The sequence below is a fragment of the Oncorhynchus kisutch genome, linkage group LG28 (assembly GCF_002021735.2).
Source record: "Oncorhynchus kisutch isolate 150728-3 linkage group LG28, Okis_V2, whole genome shotgun sequence".
Lineage (NCBI taxonomy): Eukaryota > Metazoa > Chordata > Actinopteri > Salmoniformes > Salmonidae > Oncorhynchus > Oncorhynchus kisutch.
Window position 1 is genome coordinate 10,015,819 of NC_034201.2, and position 24,126 is coordinate 10,039,944.

At 41.5% G+C, this 24,126-nt stretch overlaps 2 protein-coding genes across 5 annotated transcripts in view; one reads left to right on the forward strand and one right to left on the reverse strand.

Moving 5' to 3' along the window:
* Positions 1–22,792, forward strand: LOC109872841 (55 kDa erythrocyte membrane protein-like). 4 transcript variants are annotated; one of them, XM_031808654.1, is made up of 12 exons: positions 1–439; positions 15,271–15,399; positions 15,568–15,646; positions 15,825–15,910; positions 16,059–16,127; positions 19,253–19,449; positions 19,820–19,923; positions 20,062–20,142; positions 20,259–20,339; positions 20,429–20,631; positions 21,909–21,983; positions 22,137–22,792. In XM_031808654.1, the coding sequence occupies exons 1-12, from the start codon at positions 317–319 to the stop codon at positions 22,311–22,313; spliced, it is 1,404 nt and encodes a 467-aa protein (XP_031664514.1). In that variant the 5' UTR covers positions 1–316; the 3' UTR covers positions 22,314–22,792. The 4 variants fall into 4 exon arrangements, with proteins under 4 accessions (XP_031664514.1, XP_031664510.1, XP_031664511.1 ...); XM_031808653.1 differs by having other exon boundaries at positions 70–439; positions 19,232–19,449; XM_031808650.1 differs by having other exon boundaries at positions 64–439; positions 19,232–19,449; positions 19,820–20,142.
* The window catches only part of LOC109872839 (H/ACA ribonucleoprotein complex subunit DKC1-like), a 7,034-nt gene continuing 5,371 nt past the window's right edge, over positions 22,464–24,126 (reverse strand). Inside the window, exon 15 of the mRNA XM_020464200.2 lies at positions 22,464–24,064. Within this exon, the coding sequence (XP_020319789.2) occupies positions 23,999–24,064 (66 nt within the window). The 3' untranslated portion in view covers positions 22,464–23,998. The remainder of the gene's footprint in view (positions 24,065–24,126) is intronic.

Sequence of the window (24,126 nt, forward strand, 5' to 3'; positions counted from 1 at the left end):
TCCGGCGCGCGTTCCCCACTTTTGGTATGACCCCCTGACTGTGCCAGCAACACGTAACAGCTCTACCACTGAGGAAGCTGCAGTGGGCCTGCCCCCTTTAGCAATCGGATGTTTACTTGCTTTGTCAGCTGTGTCCTCGCAGCCTAGCCTACTATAGTCTACCTCCGAATTGATCAGAACCTCGGACTTGAACCCCAGAACAGCAATACATCAGACCGCCAAGGTTCCTTGTCACTCATTTCCCCTTCTCTGCTACTATAGGACCTTGAACAAGGGCGCATTACGTTCACTTTTGTTTTTTTGCTAACCAGTAAAGATGACATTAAAATCGAATAAAAACGAACCCGCTGTCATACTTGAGCGGGTGAACAGTGCTCGAACAGCCCTCTCCGACCTGTACCTGGAGCAGCTGCTTCAAAACAAACCAAAGCCAGAAAAGGTAAGCGGTTTACAATACATTCATACGATTGCCATAACATTAAAATTATAGAAAATATGTCTTAAATCAGATAAACAGTAGGCCTATATGTATGTCTGGTAGGCTATAGCCTACGTACGTTCCTTGGTGATGTTGTAAAAGCTATACAGATGTGTCTGTTAACTTCATTGCAGGAGTTCAAGACGCAGGGGATATTAATGCGCTGGTCAGCGCTGGTAAAATCCGGTTTAAGACGATCCTCTTGGTGTTCGTGTGCTTTTTGTGTTTTTCATACATAGCCTACATTATTAAACATATTATTATTAATATATTTATATATTCATATATACATGATTAAATATAGGTTTTTCCTATTTGTAAATAGTTTAACATGATGACCACACAGCCTATTATGTCATATAGGCTATCATGTTCAGAGCTTCACTCCAAGACGTTACTGCATAAGGAGAGTTCAGTGCTTGTCAAATCCTATCTTAGTTTGTTCCAGACAGGTAATAAGCCAGATTCAGTTCTGCAATTTCTCTTACAAGGAACAGAAACCACACACCAGGCACAAGGGCTGCGTTTAGACAGGCAGCCAAATTCTGATCTTTTTTTCCACTAATTGGTCATTTGACCAATCAGATAAGCTCTGAAAAGATGTGCTGTGAATGGTCAAAATACCAATGAGTGGAAAAAAATATCAGAATTGGGATACCTGATAAATATGTGTATGTGACCAACAACATTTGATTTGATTAGTTTAAACACAGCTTAGCAGAATCAGGTGAACCATTTCACAGCAATAGGGGGAAGTAGGCCAAGATGTGATGTCTACATAATGGATGAATGTATTTTTCAGAAGAGGGGACTGACGACTACTTTTACCTCATGACGTTTGTTTAGACATGTCCATATGGTGATCATGTACAGCATTTGAATTCTACAATGTGTTATGCTCCAGTTGTAATCTTCAACTGTGTCGTTTCTAGGAATAAGTGACATAAGCGGCCGCTTACAGCCCCACAGACACTAGCGGGCTCCAGGAAGTCTCAACTTGCTGTTAGGATAGTAGAATACACAACTGGCACATTTCCATTGAGGATGTACCCGTGTTTTCCCCGTGTCTCACTTGGCCAGGGCTCTGGCAGACCTGCTCCGACTTGGAGCCAAGGCAATGCCGTTGGTACTTTTCAGCAGGCATTTACATAACAATGGATAACTGTCTACTTTAAAGTAACTGTCCAGTATTTCCAGATTTCTTTGAAATATGACCTATAATTAATTACAGTAAGAGTGAAATAGTTTTCCTTCCAAAAAATAGTAATTAAGTATGTATGATCTGCCCCTTTTTTTACATTTTTGCCTAAAATGACATACCCAAATCTAACTGCCTGTAGCTCAGGCCCTGAAGAAAGGTACCATTTGAAAGAAAACACTTTGAAGTTTGTGGAAATGTGAAAGGAATGTAGGAGAATATAACACAATGGATCTGGTAAAATACAAAGAAAAAACGTGTATTTTCTTTGTACCATAATCTTTGAAATGCAGGAGAAAGGCCATAATGTATTATTCCAGCCCAGGTGCAATTTAGATGTTGGCCACTAGATGGCAGCAGTGTATGTGCAACGTTTTAGACTGATCAAATGAACCATTGCATTTCTGTTAAAAATGTTGTATCAAGACTGCCCAAATGTGCCTAATTTGTTTATTAATAACTTTTCATGTTCAAAATTGTGCACTCTCCTCAAACTATAGAATGGTATTCTTTCACAGTAATAGCTACTGTAAATTGCACAGTGCAGTTAGATTAACCAGAATTTAAGCTTTCTGACAATATCAGATATGTCTATGTCCTGGGAAATGTTATTGTTACTTACAACCTCATGCTAATCGCATTAGCCTATGTTAGCTCAACCGTCCCGTGGAAGGGACACCGATCCCGAAGAAGTTTTAAAAAGCAGCTTTTCTATGTTGGAATGATGTGGGTGTACCCCAACAACAGAATGGTGGGGGCATATACCGTTCATTAAAAATATTAATGTGAGTAGACCACTGATTGGCCAGCTCATCTTCCTTAGAAGGATGACATCATCGTCTATGAGGAAATAGCAATTATTTTTTGTTTGAGAAGTTTGAGGTGGGGGTTTTTCAGTGTTTTTTCTCCAATTTATGCTTTGGCCACAAATACGAATATAGGATGAGTGAACAACATTATTTGGGTATGAGTTAACAGAATATGAACGTTTTCACTGAACAGTTACTGTAACACCTTTTCACAAAGCGACAGTCTTGAATGATGCAGAGGTTGTTGATTCTGCTCACCACAAGCCTTAAAGTGGAACTGACAGTGTTTTTAACTACTTTTCAAATATGAAACAAACACACAATCATAATTTCAGTCAAAAATATTCAATTCCCAGTTTATGCTACAAAACCAACTTTATAAGAGGTTTTAAAAATAGGTTGTGTTTGTCAAAACAAATCAATGACATACAGTAAGGCATTGTAGGCTAGTGCACCTGTCATACACAAGGCTTGACACATTTCTATCTGGCCCGTGCTAGGATTTGGGTTGTCAATTCATTTCATCCCGCTATCATCCCGCCCGCGATGTGCTGCACAACAAGTCACAAGCGAGTATAAATGAATCAACAGAGTCATCTACTTTATGAAATTACAGCCTGATGCGCTCGCGTCAGTGAATTTAAAAAACACATGTTTTAAGTTGAAATGTTATGACAACCTATAGCTACATTTTTGTTATTTGGAGTTATTAAATACTTTTCTGATTAGGGTCACAGTATATTATGCACATCTGCATGCATAGCAGCAAAGGCTGGACCAATATCATTTATCTCTTCTATTGTTTAAATATGTTAAAATGCTATATACAGCATCCTATGTACAGGAGTGGACATTATAAGGGCCATATTTTAATAAAACAATGGGCAGTTTGGGTCGCAGTTGCACATTTTTTTGTTAAAACAAGTAGTCTATGTGTAGCTAGCTAACATATTGTTTTTTTCAGTGGCTACAGCTAGAGATGCAAGTATCATTTGGTTAGCTAGCAAGAAATGTGAATCACTTTGCCAGCTAGCTATGCTGAACTTGAAGAACTGTTATCCACAGTTAGCATATCTCTTAGTTCTCAATCAAATGTATTTGGCATGTGTGGGCAGGCAGGCAAGTTCCCATTGAGTTGTCAAAACGTGGGTTGGGACCAGCATGCATTGGCAGGCAAGATGCTGGTGATGGGTTGTTTGCGAACGAGTCGGCTCTAAGAGCCGGCTCTCGTAGGTGAACATTGGGAGCCGGCTTGCATGTCAGAAGAGTCTAATCTATTTATAAAAATAAATAAAAAACAAGATATGAATAATCAAAAGATTTAAATGAATAGAAATAACTAATTCAAAGAACGAAAAAAGAAATAAAATAATATAGGCCTAAATGCTCAAGCGCACACACATTCCTTCTGACTGTCTGCTCAGACTAACAGCCTCACCTGTTGTTCCTGTCAATCAGACACTCAGTGTCCACCAATGAACCAAAGATGCGTGAGGGAGGGCCGAGCCAACTCACTCACAGTCACACACTTAGCAGTGTGTGAGAGAGGAAGGACAGCTGTGAAAACAACAGCTGGAAAATGAGTCGAAAGCACAGTAGCATTTGGATGCATTTTAATGTAGACAATGTTAGAGCACAGTGTAGAATTTGCCAAAACAAAATCTCATATAAAGCCGTTTCTACGCTCAACCTACACCGGGAATATGCGAACTGTGCACCCAACTGTGAAGCTAGCTGTAGCGGAGCTTCGAGAAACTAGCGGCCCTGCTAGTGATAGTGGTGGAGCCAGCACCTCCACACGTGGAGATGTATCCACTCAGTCAAGTAGGCCTACTCCACGACCCACAGCAACACAGTCTTCTATGGACCAGTTAATGCCGAAGTCTATGTCTGTAGCGAAACAAGGCCAAATTGATATTGCGTTGGATAAAATAATTGCCACCGATTTACAGCCGTTTTCGATCGTGGAGGACAGAGGTTTTAGAAATTATAGCAATAGTCTAATCCAATATACACAATTCCAAGCAGGAAAACCCTTTCAAAATCACATATTCCACAACTGTACAAGAGCACACAGGCTTCAGTGTGGGAAAGAGTCCAGAAAACTACTGCAGTTTGTCTTACCACTGACTGCTGGACATCAAGGGTAACCACTTCTTACATGTCAGTTACATGTCACTTCATTGAAGATTTTCTGATGTCTAGCTGTCTTCTGGACTGCTTTGAGTTCAGCGACAGACACACCTCAGAGAACTTGGCAGAGGAACTGTTGAGAGTGGCCAGAGAATGGCAAATAGATGGAAAAGTGGCCTGTTGTGTTAGCGACAATGCAGCTAACATAACCAAAGCCATGAACATTTTAAAATGGACCCATCATCCTTGTCTTGCCAGTGGGTCATCACCTTCAGAGCATCTCTTACAATCAACCTGAAGGTGATGACCCACTGTGGACAAAGTGAAAGCAGCTGTGGAATACTTCCACAGGAGCACAGTAGGTGCTGAAAAACTAAAGTCTACATAACGCCAGATGCCGATGCCTGAGCTGAGGCCTAAACAAGACTGCACTACAAGGTAGAATTCAATATTTTATATGTTGAAGCGGTTTCTTGAGTCAAAGGATGCCATCATCTCTACCCTGGCCATTGTCAATGCACCAGTTGATGCTCTGACCCAAGAGGAATGGGAGTTGGTGGTGTGCAAAGTCCTGGAACCCTTTGAGCAGGTCACTGTGGAGATCAGTGGAGAGAGGTACAGTAAGCAGTTATTACAACATCATTGTTTAATCCAGTATTATATATGTAGATGAGCAGTAGATGAGAATGTAGTAACAGTAGACAAAACATGAACCTGAACTAATCAATTACTCTTCTCTCTTTTCAGCTATGTGACAGCCTCAAAAATGATACTCCTGTGTGAGGGTCTGCAGCGAATCACAGCCAGCCGCCAGAGAGAAGCAAATGTAACCACATGACATGTGACAGAGTAGATGGACACCCTATGTTCATCAATGGACAGAAAGTTCCACAGAATGAAATATAACCAGGTGCTATCAGAAACCGCTACACTTCACCCCATGTTTAATAAGTTAGCCTTCAGTGATGCCAGAGCGATTGATGAGGCTCATCAAAGAATAACCTCAGCAGCAGGGAGGGGCAGCCCCAGCAGTCATCTGGCTCAGGCACCAGGGCAACAGGAAGAAGAGGGATCAGATGCAGTAGAAGCACCAGCTGTAGTGCCACAAACATCTGCTGTTTGAATGCTGTTTGATGAGAGAGCAACCGGGGATGCAGCACGAAGGAATCCCTCAGCAGATGCCATAATGGAGATCCGATCCTGTTTGGAGGAGCCCCCCTCCAAAGATCTGCAGATCTTCTGAGCTGGTGGAAGAACAAGGCCTCTGTCTACCCACGGCTTACTAAAGTCATGACAGGGAGACTCTGCAAAGTGGCCACATCCGTTCCCACTGAGAGGGTCTTCTCGAAAACAGGACAAATTATTACTGAGAGAAGAAACCGCATCAGCCCCTCGAAAGTGAGGCAGCTTGTATTTCTGAATGCAAATCTCTCATAAAAGCAAAACATGGTCAGCATTGCCGTGTGCTGCTGGTTATAACATGGCAACAAAGAAGAGAGAGAAAAGAGGGACCAGTTTAATGTTTTAAGTGGGATGCTGCAGTTTTGCAAATTGTTATTTATATTTCTTTGTTATGGTGCAATATTCTATTATGTTGTTCAGATTGTATTAGTTTTGAACGGTTAGATTTATATGCACTTTGTTGATATACATTAAAAAGTTAGACTTTAAATGCAAATGTTTAATAGCATTCTTTTTCCTAACAAACTAATGCATTTTTAAATACATTGTGGTTAAGGTAAAATATGATTTCATTTAATAATTTAATTCGAATTGTTTTAACACCAATCGTAGTCAAACTATTGCAAACTTTTTGACTTGAAAAAATAGAAAACATATTTTTTTCAATAGCCGTTTGGGATCCAAAAGAGACGGCTCTTTTTGGTGAGCTGAGCCGAACGAGTTGGCTCACAGAAAAGAGCCAGAATGCCCAATACTACAAGCTGCAGAAGGACGAGCAGGCTACTATTCTCCATCGTTTATCAGTGCAATTTTGACGGTCAACCAGCTGAAAAGGTTTGAGAGACTTTATCTAATGTTCCCTCATTAGATTTTTGCTCATTTTGCTCTGGCTAGCATTAGTTGTTGATCTTGTTGTTGTCGATGTGCATAGGCAACTTAGGGAGAGATAGCCTACCTTTTCATGGTTGTTTGATCACTAGGACTGTGAAGTCCCCACATGTAAGAGGACTCCCGTGGTATTTACAGTACATATTTGCAGAAATCGATTCAAATGCGTTCTAATGATCTAAAGTCGCATTGTTGCTACTGCCTGTAAACACACAGTCCAGTTCAAAGTGAATGATGCCAGGCCCGTGTGGCAAGTGGCTTATTTACATATAGTCCTGCTGTAGCTCTGATTGGCTATGGCGCACCAGTCTGCATAGACTCCGGTGCTGGACAAGACAGATGTTTTTATTAGGTTTTATTTACTGCAGTGCCTATTAATTGTCACAATTCCCACATTTTGTTGCTATAGAATCTCCACAAATGTCCCACTCTATGTCATTCCCAAACATTCTATGAATTTATGAAAATGTGAAAATGACCATATCTAAGTGCTCGCTTGTCTGAAAATGAACAAAAAAGGTGTCATATTCTTCCTGGGGGTGTATATGAACAGATTTGAATAAGATTTCATGTTGATAACATGCTGTCAGTACCACTTCAAGTGACACACTACTGATGGAAACGCAACAACTCTAGAGCTTATACACATTAACTTAAAACATTGGCGTCCCACTGTTCTGTGGGTAAATCTCAATGGAGAAGCACCAAATGTGTACGTTTTTCTCTTGTTATGTCAGTCAACGACAGTCACTCAATTAGCCCATGTCAGCTAATATTTTATAGATTGCTAGGTAAATTAATCTAGCTAGCTATCTAAACCTTGTAGTAATTCTGGCCAAATTACTGACCAGGCACCTTGTGTGCCTAAGGGCTCTGACATCCAGGGGGCCCCTATTGGTTTTTCTCACTCAGATATCATATGAACATGGCATGAGTCATGGAAAAATGTGTAGAATTGCAGGCAATTCGTTTCAAAACAGCAAAATGTTCTCTCCATCGCATGGCAAAATGCATAGAACTGCAGGACATTTCCTTTAAAATTGCGAAATGTTTCTCTCAACCCCATGGTAAAATGAATAGAATCTCATGAAATGTATTTTAAAACTGCTAAATGTTTCTCTCAACCCCATGGGAAAATGAATAAAATCTCATGAAATGTATTTTAAAATTGCTATGTTTTCTCTCCTCCGCCAAGAGGGGGGCGACTAAAATGTTTGGACGGTGAGGTGGGGGGGCCCCCCAACCAAATCTTTCTTAGGGCCCCCAAAATGCTAGAAATGTCCCTGAGCGTCAAGGGATGCAGGCAGCTGTTCTGGATGTTTTAATATGGATTTTCGTCTGTCTTCTTAATTATTTGTGAAAGACTTCTGTATGTCAAGTGGGGTCTTACAGTAGTAGTAGGCTCCCATTCCAACCACACATTTCACCATGGACCTTTGACCCCACAGGTGAGGAGGGCTTAATGCTATCAGCGTCTTAATGAGGCATAACTATAGTAGACCGTTAATCCCCTCAGTCCCGTTGGTCCCCTAGATCAGGATGGCATTCCCATGTCCTTGTCTTTGTTTGCTAATAGGTGTACCTATTAGATGCAAGCTGGAGGTTGTCCTTTGTCTGTCTCAAGTGGGGATTTTTTGGTATGTGATGATTGTACAATAGACCTCGCCAGTTTCAGAGGACTAAGGCTGAGGTGCACAGCAGCGCCTTTACTGCCTGGAGTTTGAGGGGTTTTACTTGAGGAATGGGTCACCCATAGAATTATGAATTAGAATACTAGAATGGACATTAATTTTCTTATGATGATCAAAAAGATCAGCCATGTTGGTCTGGGAGTTGGACAACCATGATTTGCTGGTGCTGTGATAAGATATTGTGCAAAACAATGAATTTGAAGATAATCTGCTCTATAGCCAGACAGTTTTAGAGGAATTATTCAAATGAACTGCCAAAATGCCAACATTCCATTTTTTTAAATGCGGTCAATCCACAGCCCTACACTGGCTGAAATCGGTTGATGACAGGATTTAGACAACTTGTAAATACATCAAGTACTGACATTGTAACACTCACAGCGTTCCAAGAAAACAAACATTTTGACGTTTATGGTCTGTTTGCATATATATATTTTAGAGGCTATTTATACAGATCATTTGTATAAAACCCATATGAACTTTTTTAACAATTATACAACAATATTTTGGGGTGACAATATTTTCTACTACACAATTTCTGCTATATCACATGCCTCTAGTAATTGAATAGGATCTCTATGGTGTCACCCCCTCTATTGAAGTGGAATGACGGGTTCAAATACTCTGCTTGATCAGAGAAGGAGCCAATGAGTGATAGAGTAAGCCAGGCAATCAAGTTCGAAAGAAGCCACTTCCAACAAGGACTTAGTAGCAACTTTGACGTGGTAAGGGGAAGCCTTGCATGGAGACTTTTCCCTGACATCAGCAACGGGTGTAATAACCTGGTGCAGCAGTACCTCAGGGAGAAGCTGAAATGTGAAATCATCATCTATTGTGAGATCTGGACTGTCGCCAAGTCAGGATCATATCTGCTTTGAGGAGGCAAACTAATATCTTATCTTAAGAATATCGTAGAGATGAGTGCTGGTGTCTCATTAGTTGTGTGTGTGTGTGTGTGTTGCTTGTGTGTGAATAAGGCTTCCCGTATGTGCTAGCTGCCTGGAGTGTGCAGACTACATAAGCTGAGTCATGTTTCACTGGACACTAGCCTAATCTTCCAGGCTAAAGAACTGCAGCTTTCTATAAATAGACACACAGCAATGTCTGCCTAATGCACGATGTCTCCCGTCCTAAACCCTTGTCTCATCGGAGCAGTTAAAACAGGGACAGACAGACACCAGAACATTCCGGATGTGCTTGGGTTATGTTCCGGGCTCTCATCCTCTCATCCTCTCATTGAACCAAAAGACATGTCCTCATGAATAATGTTGCTCTGCTTTTTACATTAAGCTTACTTGAAATGATGATACCTGCTTGCGGGTTGTGTAATTACAAAATTATTATGCATTACATTTGTTAACTGTGTATTCTACATAATAAGTACTATGTAACAATGAGTACCAACCACACTACTTCACACTGTACTTGTAGTTGTAATTACAATATAAATACATACTGTATGTTTTCGCAACACTTATTGTGAAGTGATCCAACATGAGCTTGACTAAACAAAATGCCTACAGCAATATGTGAGTGTAGGCAGAAACTTGTCTCATATTTTCTTCTATATTTTGAATGCCATTTATTGTAGCATTTATGTTTAGATATAGGGAGGGGCTCACAGATATGTGATGCCTTAGGCTGCGTTTACACAGTCAGCCCAATTCTGATCCTTTGCCCAATTATTGGCCAAAGAGCTGATCTGATTGGTCAAAAGACCAAGTAGTGGCAAAAGATCCGAATTGTGCTGCCTGTGTAAACGCAGCCTTACCGCTGTGGCCCTGCAAGGTCTTGTGGATCGATAGTTGTTAGTCTATTGGTTAGAAATCTACCCTAACCTAGCCCTGGTATGTTTGGGAGGGTTTGATTATAGAGACATTAGATCCAGTTTGTACCTTGAACTATTTGTCTAGCAACCTTGTGATGTTGCTGTTTCACTGGAACACTCTGTCTTTCACATTGTGTATTCACAGCCATATTTACAGCACCCGGTGTAATTCCTCCTGTTCATTTCTTATCTAAATGAATACAAAAATATCCCACATTCCAACATAACAGATGAATGTTATCGTCACTGGATTAGGTGATGGGAACCATAGATGAATGAAAGAGAACACAACACAGCATCACAACACAGCGCTGTGTTGAACATGGCCCTTAGTCTCTGTTGTTTTTGACACTACTCCCCTGCCCACTTCAATTTTTTTTTAAAATGTATTTAACATTCATTTTTATCAGGGAGTCATAAATAGTCATCAATAACCAAACTTCCATCACTGGTGGATGACTACAACTCCCAGAGGCCTGCTGTTCACACACTGAGGTCAGGGGTCAACACCAACTAGGAAATCACATGTTCAAAAGACCCAAAGGCTTCAAGACCAGATTGTTTTTCTTTGACTCTGAGACCCTCCCCCAGCCCTCCTCGTAATCGGACACCGCTCAGTGCAGTGGGAGTAGGAAGCCACAGAAGAACATAGTGTTTTTCTTCTGGGAGACTGGGAGTGCCAAGGACCTCCACAGTTGAATCCATCCGGGCACTTTGGAGACTGAAGTGTTTTTTTTATTTTTTAGATGGTTTATAATTTGGTATATCTGAGTCATGTTGACTAGTTCAGCATTATGAGATAAAGAAGATGATTGACAATGCTTACTCTGTTAAAGCGACATTAGGAGGGATTGTACCATGAGCGGCTGTAAACTTGTAATAATGCTATAGTTAAACTGTTTTACCTGTTGAGGAGGATTACCCTCTTTGTTTACTGTCAAACTGATAATATCTACAGTGGCTGCTTGCCTAATTTGACACTAACAGCATGACGAGTTTTGTATTTCACATGACATAGTAACAGTAACATATTTAACTAGGCAAGTCAGTTAAGAACAAATTCTTATTTTACAACCACGGTCTACCCCGGCCAAACCCTCCCCTAACCCGGATGACGCTGGGCCAATTAGCTCTAACTGGGCTGTTGATAACTCACTTGGTAAACTAACTTTCAAACTGTGTTGGGTATTAAAAGGCTGTCATCTCTACCTTTTCTGTCTCACTCTAGACCAGGGGAGTCAAACATATTTTGCCCCGGGGGACGCATTCGGTCTTCAACGAGGTCCGGAGGGCCGCACTGAAAATCAGCAAGATAGTCATTTTAAAGTATACTGAGTTATATATAACGTATACTTTTTTTTACTCAAACCACCTGCGGGTTGTATGTTTGACAGCCAAACTTTAGACCCACACCTTTTTCATTCTTGGCTGTAACTATAGAAACGGGATCTTGTTAAAAACCCTTGGTTCCCCTTTTGGAGAAGTTCAAAAAAAAAGCTTCAGGAAAACTAGCGCTCATCAATTGGGGCGGCATGGTAGCCTAGTGGTTAGAGTGTTGAACTAGTAACCGAAAGGTTGCAAGTTCATATCCCCGATCTGACAAGGTACAAATCTGTTGTTCTGCCCCTGAACAGGCAGTTAACTCACTGTTCCTAGGCTGTCATTGAAAATAAGAATTTGTTCTTAACTGACTTGCCTAGTTAAATAAAGGTAAAATAATAATAATTTTTAAAAAAAGTTATACAAAGCTGACCTTGAAATCACGGCCCAGTAGGCAGACAGTTCACCAAGGTCGACTTGTAATAGTGGGAACCAAGTATGCCCGAGTCATCATTAAAACAAAAATGGAACGTTTTTCAACTTTGTAGTAAGCTTGTTCAAGAAATGCATGTGCTGTGTGTTCTTCAGCTGACCTCGGCGGTTTTCTGCTATTAAAAATATTCATAATATTCACCAGTTACCCTTTAGACCAAAGTCTGGCAGTTTCCTTTGAACATGTGACTTCCTTCGCAGTCCAACCAAGGTCAGCACTTTGTAAGGGGATTTATTGAAGACTGGGTGAGCCTGTCCTTTTATGACTTAGTCCTGTGTGCTGAACAATATGATTAATGAACTTCAACCTTTTTGCCTGTATGATGGTGAAACTATTGTCATGTGTCCCTTACCAGTTTCTTTCAAAACAGGCCAGGACAGGTCCGTTTTGGTAAACATGCAGCATACTGCGCTCTATGTCCCTATGGGGATGTTTTCAGTGTTTACCTTGGATCCAGTCTGAAGAGTGTTCCACTACAATGATGTGCTGATGTGTTATGACAGACACTATTTCTACACTCCTGGTACTGGTCTCCTGTAATATCAGTATTATGTTGCAGAGTAAACAACGTGTTTACTCACATTGACCACAATACCCTTCTAGGCTTTTACTGGAACACTGCAGACTAGTCCACATGGTGTTAAAGCCTATTGTGTGTGTGTGTGACCTTGCTGCGTTTCCGGGACTGTATCTTCCGTAGAGGAATCTCCTATAGACTCTGCATGATTACCCCCCCCCCCCCCCCCCCCCCCACCTCACACACACACACACTCCCCATGGCCAGTGGCAGCAGCACCAAACAGGGCACAGAATCTTAACATCTGTCCTCGGTCATTGCTGTTTTAACGTTGAAGTCTATTCAGAATGTCGGAAAGAATCCACAGCCTACTGGGGGTTTGTGTTGAAAGAAAAATGGGCCTGTGTCAGGCTTTGACAGTATCCTTTTTGTCATTTTCAGTCAGGGAAGGTATGGTCAGGATCAGGGTTCAATTTTCCCTACCTCAGCATTTTTCTCAAGGCTACCCACAACCAGTTTGTTTGAGCCTGGGCGTGTGCATAGTGAGATAGTGTACACAGTTCCTCCTTAAATGGGAAGAACAGACAAACATCAAACTGGTTGTTCTTTGGCTAATGGCCAGTCTACAAGTAATAGCGGTAACAAGTTTGACAGTTTGCTTTCCATCTTTGTTCAAAACCCATCTGTCCTCGTGGTTCCTCCGAGGCAGACAAATTTAGGAGTTTTTTTTTAGGGGTTGGTGAGCATAGAAATAGGCATAATAGACCTTGTCCTAAAACCTCCACATGATTTTTCAATAATATAATATGCCATTGTTGCACATAGAACACACACTGTAATGATAACCCACTCGGTTACAAGGGACAAGGAGAGACTAAAAGCGATAAGATAAAGGAAAATTGCTTTGTGAAAATATTATGCCATTGGATTTGTTATTCATTTTTATGGCCTTGTTGTTTTCCCTCAAAGACATCACTGCCATCATCCGTTCTTTAGTCAGTGGATCTGACTACACTAGACAAGACTACCGGCATATTGATTCCTATTCGTATACAGAACTATGACAGATTACCCCCTTCTTAGAGGCCTAATTATGTTTCGGTGAGCTGATAATTGTGGAAACCAAACAAAGCTGTCAGAGACATTGCGAATGAACTTGTGTCAGTGTGATGTGGCCAAGCACATTGAACAAATGATCACCTCATCTAAAAAGAGAAGTTGTTTTACGTGGTTGACAAAGGCACCATTGGGTTTCTCTGAACTAATATTATTTACGTTCCATGTCCCCCCATAGAGCTTAAGATCGTCAACATTGAAGGGACACTTGCAGTTATCTGTTAAAAGATACTCAAACGTATCTACGTTAGATAGCGTCTCTCAAGCCACAGAGCTTTGCATTAAACAAACACCACTGGAGCTGGAAGCGTGTTCCATCAGGGAGCGGAGGAGGCTTCATTCCATTACTGCACCTTACAGGTGGTAAGTAACCTTTGTCACCCAGGGGTCCATGTACAGAACAGTCAGGGGCTAGATTAGTCTGATGGCTGTCCACCTGAGTGGTTTTACTCATCCCTGACAGGGCTAGTAATGTGATAATGCCCATGGGGCTTGAGGGTAAGAGCAGTAAAAGTGAATTAGGCAGTGGGATAAAAGCTTGTGCCGCACTGTGTGTAAATGGAGGGACATCCGCACAACAGAGCAGGCCAAATCCCACGGGAGGTCCCATCTGGACCGGTCTTCTTCTATTATCCTCTCCATGTGTGGAGTGGAAAGGAAAGGCTCCAATCTGCTTTAAATCATTTCATGGCCTACTTTTGGATCCCTGTTTTGAATTAGCTGCTGTGGTATTTCAAGGTCATAGAAAGGTCATTCGCATAGAGCACTTTGGTGTACTTAAGCGTTTGGCATTTGTATTCAATCAAACCTGGTTTGCACATCGCTGAAATGGAATGGGTGGAGTGGAGGTGAGGGATCATCAGCAAAGGCCACATTCCTTTGAGTTACATTACACACAGCTCAGTGTTCTTGCAGCCAGACAGTGGTCAAGTGGCCAGGGTTGCTATGTGTCGCTGTAATGGATGTCATAATCTTTACGAGGGATCTTTGTTTGTTCATATCAATACTTTTCTTCGAAACACGATCTCACTCAGGCGTAGCCATGGCAATCTTTTAGCAGGTGAACCAGAGCAGCGGATATGGGTTGTCCCTGCCTAATGAGCTGGTGAAAATGCGGAGTTAATTTTCAACCCTGAACAGATGCTGAAACTGCGAATTAAACATGGCTCTCGGGACACAGCCGAAAAAAAGCTTTTAATAATGCCACTAGAAATGCCAATGTTCAAATAATCTGACATCAGATGATCAGAATGCTGAACTCGTTGTATTTACAATGTATTTATGTATTCCTAGTAAACAAACAGCTGTATTGCTGCAACTGGCAATGCTTTTGAGTTGTTTGGGTGCTTTGCATGAGATGGTCAAAAGGCTTTTCCATGATTGCATTGTTCCACAATTTCTAAAACAAATAGGGACAAGCATTGACATCTAGTAACCCTGCAAACGTGGCTGTTTTGGACGGATTATGACATTTTGTCAAGATGATAATCCAAAATTCCATGTCTTATAGGAGCACACTGCAGTTGTGTTCACTGAGTTTTTCACCCCAGTATCCTATTGTCAATGAATCCATCTCCTGTGCCTGTTGATGTGGAGTCTTGATATGTTTTCCCATAGGGGGTTATGCCAGCCTATGAGACAAAAGGAGCAGAAGTATACACCAATGGCAGTGCTGGTCACATGAACGGAACTGAGCCAACCAGGATGCGTGAGGTGGCGTTTGAAAAAAATCCCTCAGAGCCCATGGTAAAAATCATTCAGATGCCAATTCCTCTCTTTTTATGTCTCGCTAACTCCCTTTCTGTCTTTCTCTCCTCTTTCGCTTCCCCATCTCTCCTCTATCTCTGTGACTCACTCTGTCATTTTGAAGATGGGTTGATGTGTGCTGTTTTCATGTTTTTTTTTTGCCTTTAGGGGGTGACTCTGAAATTTAATGGAAAACAGAAGTGCACTGTGGCCAGAATATTACATGGGGGAATGATACATAGACAAGGTACAGAACTCAACCACATCGGCGAACATACTGAAGTGATTTGAATGAATTTGTATTAGAACAGCCACATTATCCCCATACTTGTATGGAAAATAGACATTGGTTACTTGCCTGATAACTCTCTCTGGCCATACTGGTTATTCTGTACCGGTGCTGATTATTTCCTGTCCTTCTCCAGGTTCCCTACATGAAGGGGATGAAATAGCAGAGATCAATGGAACGAGTGTGGCCAACCAATCTGTCGACCAGCTACAAAAGATCTTGGCGAGTCCCTACTGTCTCTATTTTAACAAAGAAAAATATGCTGAAGCGCATTCTGCCCCTGAGAGAATGGGTGACATGTTGCAATCTCACAATCCTAGTTTTGATAATGTGGAGTGTAAGTAAAATGGTTGCCATCCTCCCATTACAGAAAGATACCAACGGAGTAGTCACAATGAAAATCATCCCCAACCAGCCAAGGTGCTCTCTTGTGTGTGAGGTAAGCCAATAAATGACCCAATGAATGTGCACCCTTCCCTTTCCCCTGAATGGACTTGGCTATAATCACTATCTGGACTGAATTATTATTTTTTTTTTCACCCTTAAGTGAAATTTCAATTGCATGCATAATCAAAGAAATGGTTACTAATTCAAGCAGCGTTATTATGCTCATTGTTAGACTAGTTCTGCCATGATATCCCAAATTATTTCATCAGAGAAATACTGCAGGTACAGTTGAAGTCGGAAGTTTACATACACTTAGGTTGGAGTCAATAAAACTCCCTTTTCAACCACTCCACAAATTTCTTGTTAACAAACTATAGCTTTTGCAAGTCGGTTAGGACATCTACTTTGTGCATGACACAAGTCATTTTTCCAACAATTGTTTACAGACAGATTATTTCACTTATAATTCACTGTATCACAATTCCAGTGGGTCAGAGGTTTACATACACTAAGTTGACTGTGCCTTTAAACAGCTTGTAAAATTCCAGAAAATGATGTCATGGCTTTAGAAGCTTCTGATAGGCTAATTTACATATTTTGAGTCAATTGGATGTGTGTCTGTGGATGTATTTCAAGGCCTACCTTCAAACTCAGTGCCTCTTTGCTTGACATCATGGTAAAATCAAAAGAAATCAGCCAAGACCTCAGAAATATAATTGTAGACCTCCACAAGTCTGGTTATCCTTGGGAGCAATTGCCAAACGCCTGAAGGTACCACGTTCATCTCTACAAACAATAGTACGCAAGTATAAACACCATGGAACCACGCAGCCGTCATACCGCTCAGGAAGGAGACGCGTTCTGTTTCCTAGATATGAATGTACATTGGTGCGAAAAGTGCAAATCAATCCCAGAACAACAGCAAAGGACCTTGTGAAGATACTGGAGGAAACAGGTACAAAAGTATCTATATCCACAGTAAAACTAATCCTATATCGAATTAACCTGAAAGGCCACTCAGCAAGGAAGAAGCCACTGCTCCAAACCTGCCATAAAAAAAGCCAGACTACGGTTTGCAACTGCACATGGGGACAAAGAGCGTACTTTTTGGAGAAATGTCCTCTGGTCTGATGAAACAAAAATAGAACTGTTTGGCCATAATGACCATTGTTGTGTTTGGAGGAAAAAGAGGGATGCTTGCAAGCTGAAGAACACCATCCCAACCATGAAGCACGGGGGTGGTAGCATCATATTGTGGGGGTTCTTTGCTGCAGGAGGGTCTGGTGCACTTCACAAAATAGATGGCATCATGAGGCAGGAAAATTATGTGGATAAATTGAAACAACATTTCAGGACATCAGTCAGGAAGTTAAAGCTTGGTCGCAAATGGGTCTTCCAAATGGATAATGACCCCAAGCATACTTCCAAAGTTGTGGCAAAATGGCTTAAGGACAACAAAGTCAAGGTATTGGAGTGGCCATCATAAAGCCCTGACCTCAATCCTATAGAAAATTTGTGAGCAGAACTGAAAAAGCGTGTGCGAGCAAGGAGGCCTACCAACCTGACTCAGTTCCACCAGCTCTGTCAGGAGGAATGGGCCAAAATTCACCCAATTTATTGTGGGAAGCTTGTGGAAGGCTACTCGAAATGTTTGACCCAAGTTAAACAATTTAAAGGCAATGCTACCAAATACTAATTGAGTGTATGTAAACTTCTGACCCACTGGGAATGTAATGAAATAAATAAAATCTGAAATAAATCATTCTCTCTACTATTATTCTGACATTTCACGTTCTTTAAAATAAAGTGGTGATCCTAACTGACAGGGAATTTTTACTAGGATTAAATGTCAGCAATTGTGAAAAACTGAGTTTAAATGTATTTAGCTAAGGTGTATGTAAACTTCCGACATCAACGGTATACTTTATATATATGTGTATATATATATATATATATATATATATATATATATATATATATATAGTACATCCTTTAGTTTGCAAGAGGTTGACAGTCATTACAGAGGGCCTCAGTCACCTATTGGTGCCATTGACTCATAACCTACTCTACTCACGTGCTATAACGTAATCTAAATACTGTTCCTATGATCTTTTGACCTTATCAGCAAATTGGTGAATTATTATTCACTACCACCATTGTAATAAGACAAATAAACTGGGTTCCACAGTGTTAATGTTCTTTTTCTACGATACCATGCTTGAAACGTGACCGTATCTTAGATACAGTACCTTCTGTACCTCCAATGATATCTTCTCCCAAATCCTTTTTATTAAATAGAGTTTGTTCTTTGTCAGGCGAATCCTCCCCTTAAGCCAATGAAAGACACAGGTGACTATACAATCATTAGATTCCACTAGTGGCCCGATATACAGATCATCACTCATGTTAGACTGGCGAACCGAACTGAAACACATTGGTAGTGTTCAACTTTTCATTCACTCTGCCATCTGCTGGTCACAATATGCCATCACATCTCCCCCAATTTATGGCGGTGGATAATGATTGTTCTGCCTTACAACCTAAAATGATGAAACATTTCGAGATATGAGTTTCATTTGAAATGTGAACTAATTGAAAAACAGTGTTATACAACATAATGACAAACCCTTCAACCAAAGTCATGTTTGTCAATTCCAGAATAAAAGAAGCATGGCCAGGCATTATGATAACTGCTCGAGTAGTATGGTCAGTGATGGCAGTCTAATGAAAAGCTTTTTGCCCATTGATAGATACTAATCCAGCAAATCGTTTTCTATATAATTATAATTAGGATAGGCTACTAAGCCTATCCTAAACTATATGGTAATTATATAGAAAACGATTTTGGAGCCCAAATCACTCCTGTGGATAGTACTATGTCCTCTGTGTGTTGCGTCAGAGAGCATAATACCACGGGAAGTGTTTGTGACCCATTAACTGATAGATTACTAACTAACTCTAACATCTAGGATGCTGTTGAGACAGGTAAGTTATCTCCTTATTTTAGAGTAATATACAATTCTACCATATGCTGGAAACTGCAGTGCTATAAATCATTACAAAGACCATATTAACCGCAATACACATATTCCAAAATGTTTTGCCCAATTCCCAGCAAAGGAGATCATGTCCTCTCAGCCATCTCTGTGTGTGCAGCTGTTCTGTGTTACTCAACAGACGTACATGAGGGCTCAGTTTGACTACGACCCTGCCAAGGATGACCTCATCCCATGCAAAGAAGCAGGGCTGAAGTTCAAAACGGGCAACATCATTCAGATCATCAACAAGCATGATCCAAACTGGTGGCAAGGCAAGGTGGACATCTCTACTGTCGACTTTGCTGGAATCCTCCCCTCCCCAGAACTTCAAGAATGGTATGATCCGCAAAGTAGAGTAGTCCATCCACATCTGATTACCAGTAAAAAATATAAAAAACTTTTGCCTCAAAGTTGCTCTAAAGTCCTGGGATCTGAAGGACTGGAACCCCTAGGATCAGCTGACCTTAACCTGAACAAAAACATCAGACGCTTAAAAACACACTTTGCTCTAAACCAAAAAAGAAAGATCACTTTGCTCTAAACCAAAAAAGAAAGATCACTTTGCTCTAAACCAAAAAAGAAAGATCACTTTGCTCCAAATAAAATATAGCGGTAATGTGTTAGAGGTAAAAAACGTTGTATGGATTGTAGGTGAGAGTAGGTTTTCAGTGTGTGCGTAACCCCAAGCCTCTCCTCTCTGCTCCAGGCGGGTGGCAAGTAAAAGCAAGGCCACAGAGGGCACCCAATCCTGCAGCCCCTTTGGAAAGAAGAAGAAGTGCAAAGACAAGTATCTGGCCAAGCACAGCTCTAGTAACACTTGTTATTTGTTTATACCCAATACAGTCTTGAGAACTACCTATACTATCTACATGTATAATGTATTCTACATGGCATGGGATTGGTTTAGATCCCTAAACCACCCATGTATTATTTTCTCCCTTTTGTTAGTCTTTGACCAGTTGGACGTGATTTCTTATGAAGAGGTTGTCCGGCTCCCTGCCTTCAGCAGAAAAACCTTGGTGCTTATTGGTAAGCTCCCAATGTGATAGTCATAATCAAGACCTGCCTGCCATAAAACGAATTGAAATCACAATACAAGTGAGTATATTAACCTCCCTTGGCCTTCTGTAATCTCTCTTTTGCAGGTGCACCAGGTGTAGGAAGGAGCCACATCAAAAGCTCGTTGCTGACCAAATACCCAGAGAAGTTTGCCTACCCTGCACCACGTGAGTATGACCTTTACTTCTAATGCTCTTCTGTCTGGTTTTGCCAAATCCACCAACCTACATTAACTGGGGCTCGATCCAAACAACAGACACCACCAGACCCCCACGTAAGGACGAGGAGAACGGGCAGGAGTACTACTTCATCTCCAATGACGCCATGACCAAGTGCATCACTGGGAATGAGCTGCTGGAGTATGGCAGCTTCCAGGGGTTCATGTTTGGAACCAAAATGGAGACTATCCAGAAGATCCATGAGCAAGGAAAAATTGCCCTGCTCGATGTGGAGCCACAGGTAAGCATAGAACTTAATATACACTACACATGACCAAAAGTATGTGGACCCCGCTCATTGAATATCTAATTCCGGAATCATGGGCATTAATATGGAGTTGGTCCCCTCTTTGCTGCTAGAACAGCCTCCACTCTTCTGGGAAAGCTTTCCACTAGATGTTGGAACATTGCTGCTGGGACTTGCTTCCATTCAGCCACAAAAGCATTAGTGAGGTCGGGCACTGATGTTGGGCGATTAGGCCTGGCTCGCAGTCGGCATTCCAATTCATCCCAAAGGTGTTCGATGGGGTTGAGGTCAGGGCTCTGTGCAGGCCAGTCAAGTTCTTCCACACCGATCTCAACAAACCATTTCTGTATGGACCTCGAGTTGTGCTCGGGGGCATTGTCATGCTCAAACAGGAAAGGGCCTTCCCCAAACTGATGCCACAAAGTTGGATGCACAGAATGGTCTAGAATGTCATTGTATGCTGTAGCATTTAGATTTCCCTTCACTGGAACTAAGGGGCCCAGCCCAAACCATGAAAAACAGCCCCAGACCATTATTCCTCCTTTACCAAACTTTACAGTTGACACTATGCATTGGGGTAGGTAGTGTTCTCCTGGCATCCACCAAACCCAGATTAGTCCGTCGGACTGCCAGATGGTGAAGTGTGATTCATCACTCCAGAGAACACGTTTCCACTGCTCCAGAGTCCAATGGCGGCAAGTTTTTCACCACTCCAGCCGACTCTTGGATTTGCGCATGATGATTTGCGCTGATCGGCCATAGAAACCCATTTCATGAGTCTCCCGATGAACAGTTCTTGTGCTGACGTTTCTTCCAGAGGAAATGTGCAACTCGGGTATTGAGTGTTTCTACCGAAAACAAACTTTTACGCGCTTCAGCACTCGGCGGTCCTGTTCTGTGAGCTTGTGTGGCCTACCACTTCGCGGCTGAGCCATTGTTGCTCCTAGACATTTCCATTTCACAATAACAGCACTTACAATTGACCGGTGTAGCAGGGCAGAAATTTGATAAACTGACTTGTTGGCATCCTATCTGACAGTGCCATGTTGAAAGTCACTGAGCTGTTCAAGAAGGCCATTCTACTGCAAATGTTTGTCTATTTTATATACCTGTCAGCAAAGGGTGTGGCTGAAATAGTTGAATCCACTAATTTGAAGGGGTGTCCACATACATTTGTATGTATAGTGTTTTTTATTTTTAACTGTTGGTTAGCATTGCAATTAATTTGTGTCAGATGAATAACATGGTGCTTATTTTTCCTTGTGATCAAGACATTGAAACTTTTGCGGACGGCAGACTTTGCGCCTCTAGTGGTGTTCATTGCACCTACCAACTCAGCTACCCAGGTACACTACTGCTCATTCGTAACATCCAGGAATTTTGGCTATTTGTTGAGGACCTTTCAAAATGCACCATTTATACCATATCAACCTTTCTAATAAGTAATGAAGTGCTGAAACTCTCAGGAGTCTGAAACATCTCTGTCCCTTGTCTTGTAGTCGGAAGCTGTGCAGTCGATCCAGAAGGAGTCGGATGCCATCCACTCCACCTACAGACACTTCTTTGATGTGCTGCTGGTTAACAACGATGTTGATGAGAGTGTGAAAGGAGTGGAGGCGGCCATAGAGCAAGCCACTTCCACCCCACAATGGGTGCCAGTTTCCTGGGTCTACTGACCCGTGTACCCCCGAAGAACAGTCTAACAAAACTGTTTTAATATCACAAGACCTGGCCACGCATTACTGATACACCACCAGGTTTGGGTAGCAGCTAATCGCTATGGTTACTGTCAATAAGTTTTGCACAAGTGCATAAAAAAAAAGCAATACAGAAGATACCATTTTATTTCAGAAAGTAGAATGAAACTCGCCACAAAGGGATATTTTACATCTTTGTAAGAGCTTAGTGCTTCTGGCTTTTCAGGTGCTGAATGATGGGTGCCATATGACTGCAGCTGATTATTAGCATGTGAATGCATAGAGGACCACTACTGTGAACGTTAACACTTTCCCTGACAGGGTTTCATCATCAGTATCCTTATCTCGGGTTGAATTGTAAACAGGGTGTCATGAAATGTTACATAACTATATTGTCCATATGGTCATGTATTAAATTACAGGGAAAACGTGTGTTCTACATTAAATTGTCAAGGTTCCTCGCGAATTATTTTGTTGACCTCATTAAATGGTCTCAGCTCAGAAAGGTATACCGCATGTCAGGCACTTTAAAACTGAATTCAATTTCCCTCCTACACCATATTACTGGTTATGTTTCACCATCAGTTGGTGTGAAAAGTACTTCTGAATAGGAAACTCAATTATTCTACCTCTCCCCCTGCAAGTCATTATACTGCAGAAAATAGCCTCAGATCCTAGACACTGGGTAGACAGGACAACGGCAGCATAACAACAAAAAACATTATTTCAAATGACAATTTATGATTACAGCTCATTCGTATTTACAGTACAATATAAAAAAGAAATGCCCGTGGCATTTCACACAGTCGAGGGTACGCCCAGAGTAAACCAAAGTCCACATAGGGACAGTAGTTAAAACACGTAAAAACAAGATTTGAGTACAAAAGCAAGGTCATACAGGGATTGTTGAAATCAGGGCTCTGCTACCCAACCACGACATTATACATCAGGTTTGGGCCTGTGTTTTCCCTCATAAAATAACTAGGGTATGGGTATCACTAAATTGATCACTAACATGTTTTAAGCTGGGCCACTTTTGCTGCACATTAGTCACATCAGACTAAAGTCTGAACATTGTGTCAGAAGTGCTTCAACCGCAAATAAACACCCGAAGAGATTTATTTCACAGAATATAAACGTTCCTTGAGTTGGAGTTTAGTGACAAAAGTACTTAACATGTCTTGATTATTGAGCAGAGAAGCTTAAGTGGAGCCGCTGCTGTGGATATTCACAGAGTGCATGTAGAGCCAGCTGCCTTGTGCCCAGGGACTGAGTGACAGATAGAAGTCGCTAATGGATTTATTAACAGAGGAAGGTACTTCTGATTTCGGGTAGGGCCGGGCTTTAAATTTGGAAGCAGCAATCGGGCCTGGGTAGGGTAAAAGCCTGAAAGTCCCGGATATGGGTAGACTGAATGACGCATTCATGGGTAGGGCCTGAATGGCTCTAGTTGAGATGTCACAAACGTATGATCATAAGACTAGCCCCTTATGATTCGCCATTTGTGGTCATTCTGGACAGATTAACAAAACAAAAAATGTTGTACTCGGTTCTTGCCCCGCCTGCTGTCTCTTCAGCACCTGCTGCATCTGTAGGATAAATATCTGCAGGCACACATTCTGGACCCTCACATTTCTATGGTCCTTTCATTGTCCATAAGCTCTTCACTCCGCTTCTGCATCCGCTTCCTTCTTCTTCTTCTTCTTCTTCTTCTTGGCACTCTCGCCCACCTGCGCATAAGGAGATTGGTTATTCTTTGGGTAAATGTTGAAAGCAATTCAAAGTTCTAAGG

Bases quoted from the DNA above. Each gene is read 5' to 3' on its own strand.
- LOC109872841 (XM_031808650.1), top strand. From the start codon at position 317: ATGACATTAAAATCGAATAAAAACGAACCCGCTGTCATACTTGAGCGG. The intron at 440-15,270 runs GTAAGCGGTTTA...GTTTTCCCATAG, and splicing joins ACAAACCAAAGCCAGAAAAG to GGGGTTATGCCAGCCTATGA. The intron at 15,400-15,567 runs GTAAAAATCATT...TTTTGCCTTTAG, and splicing joins AAAATCCCTCAGAGCCCATG to GGGGTGACTCTGAAATTTAA.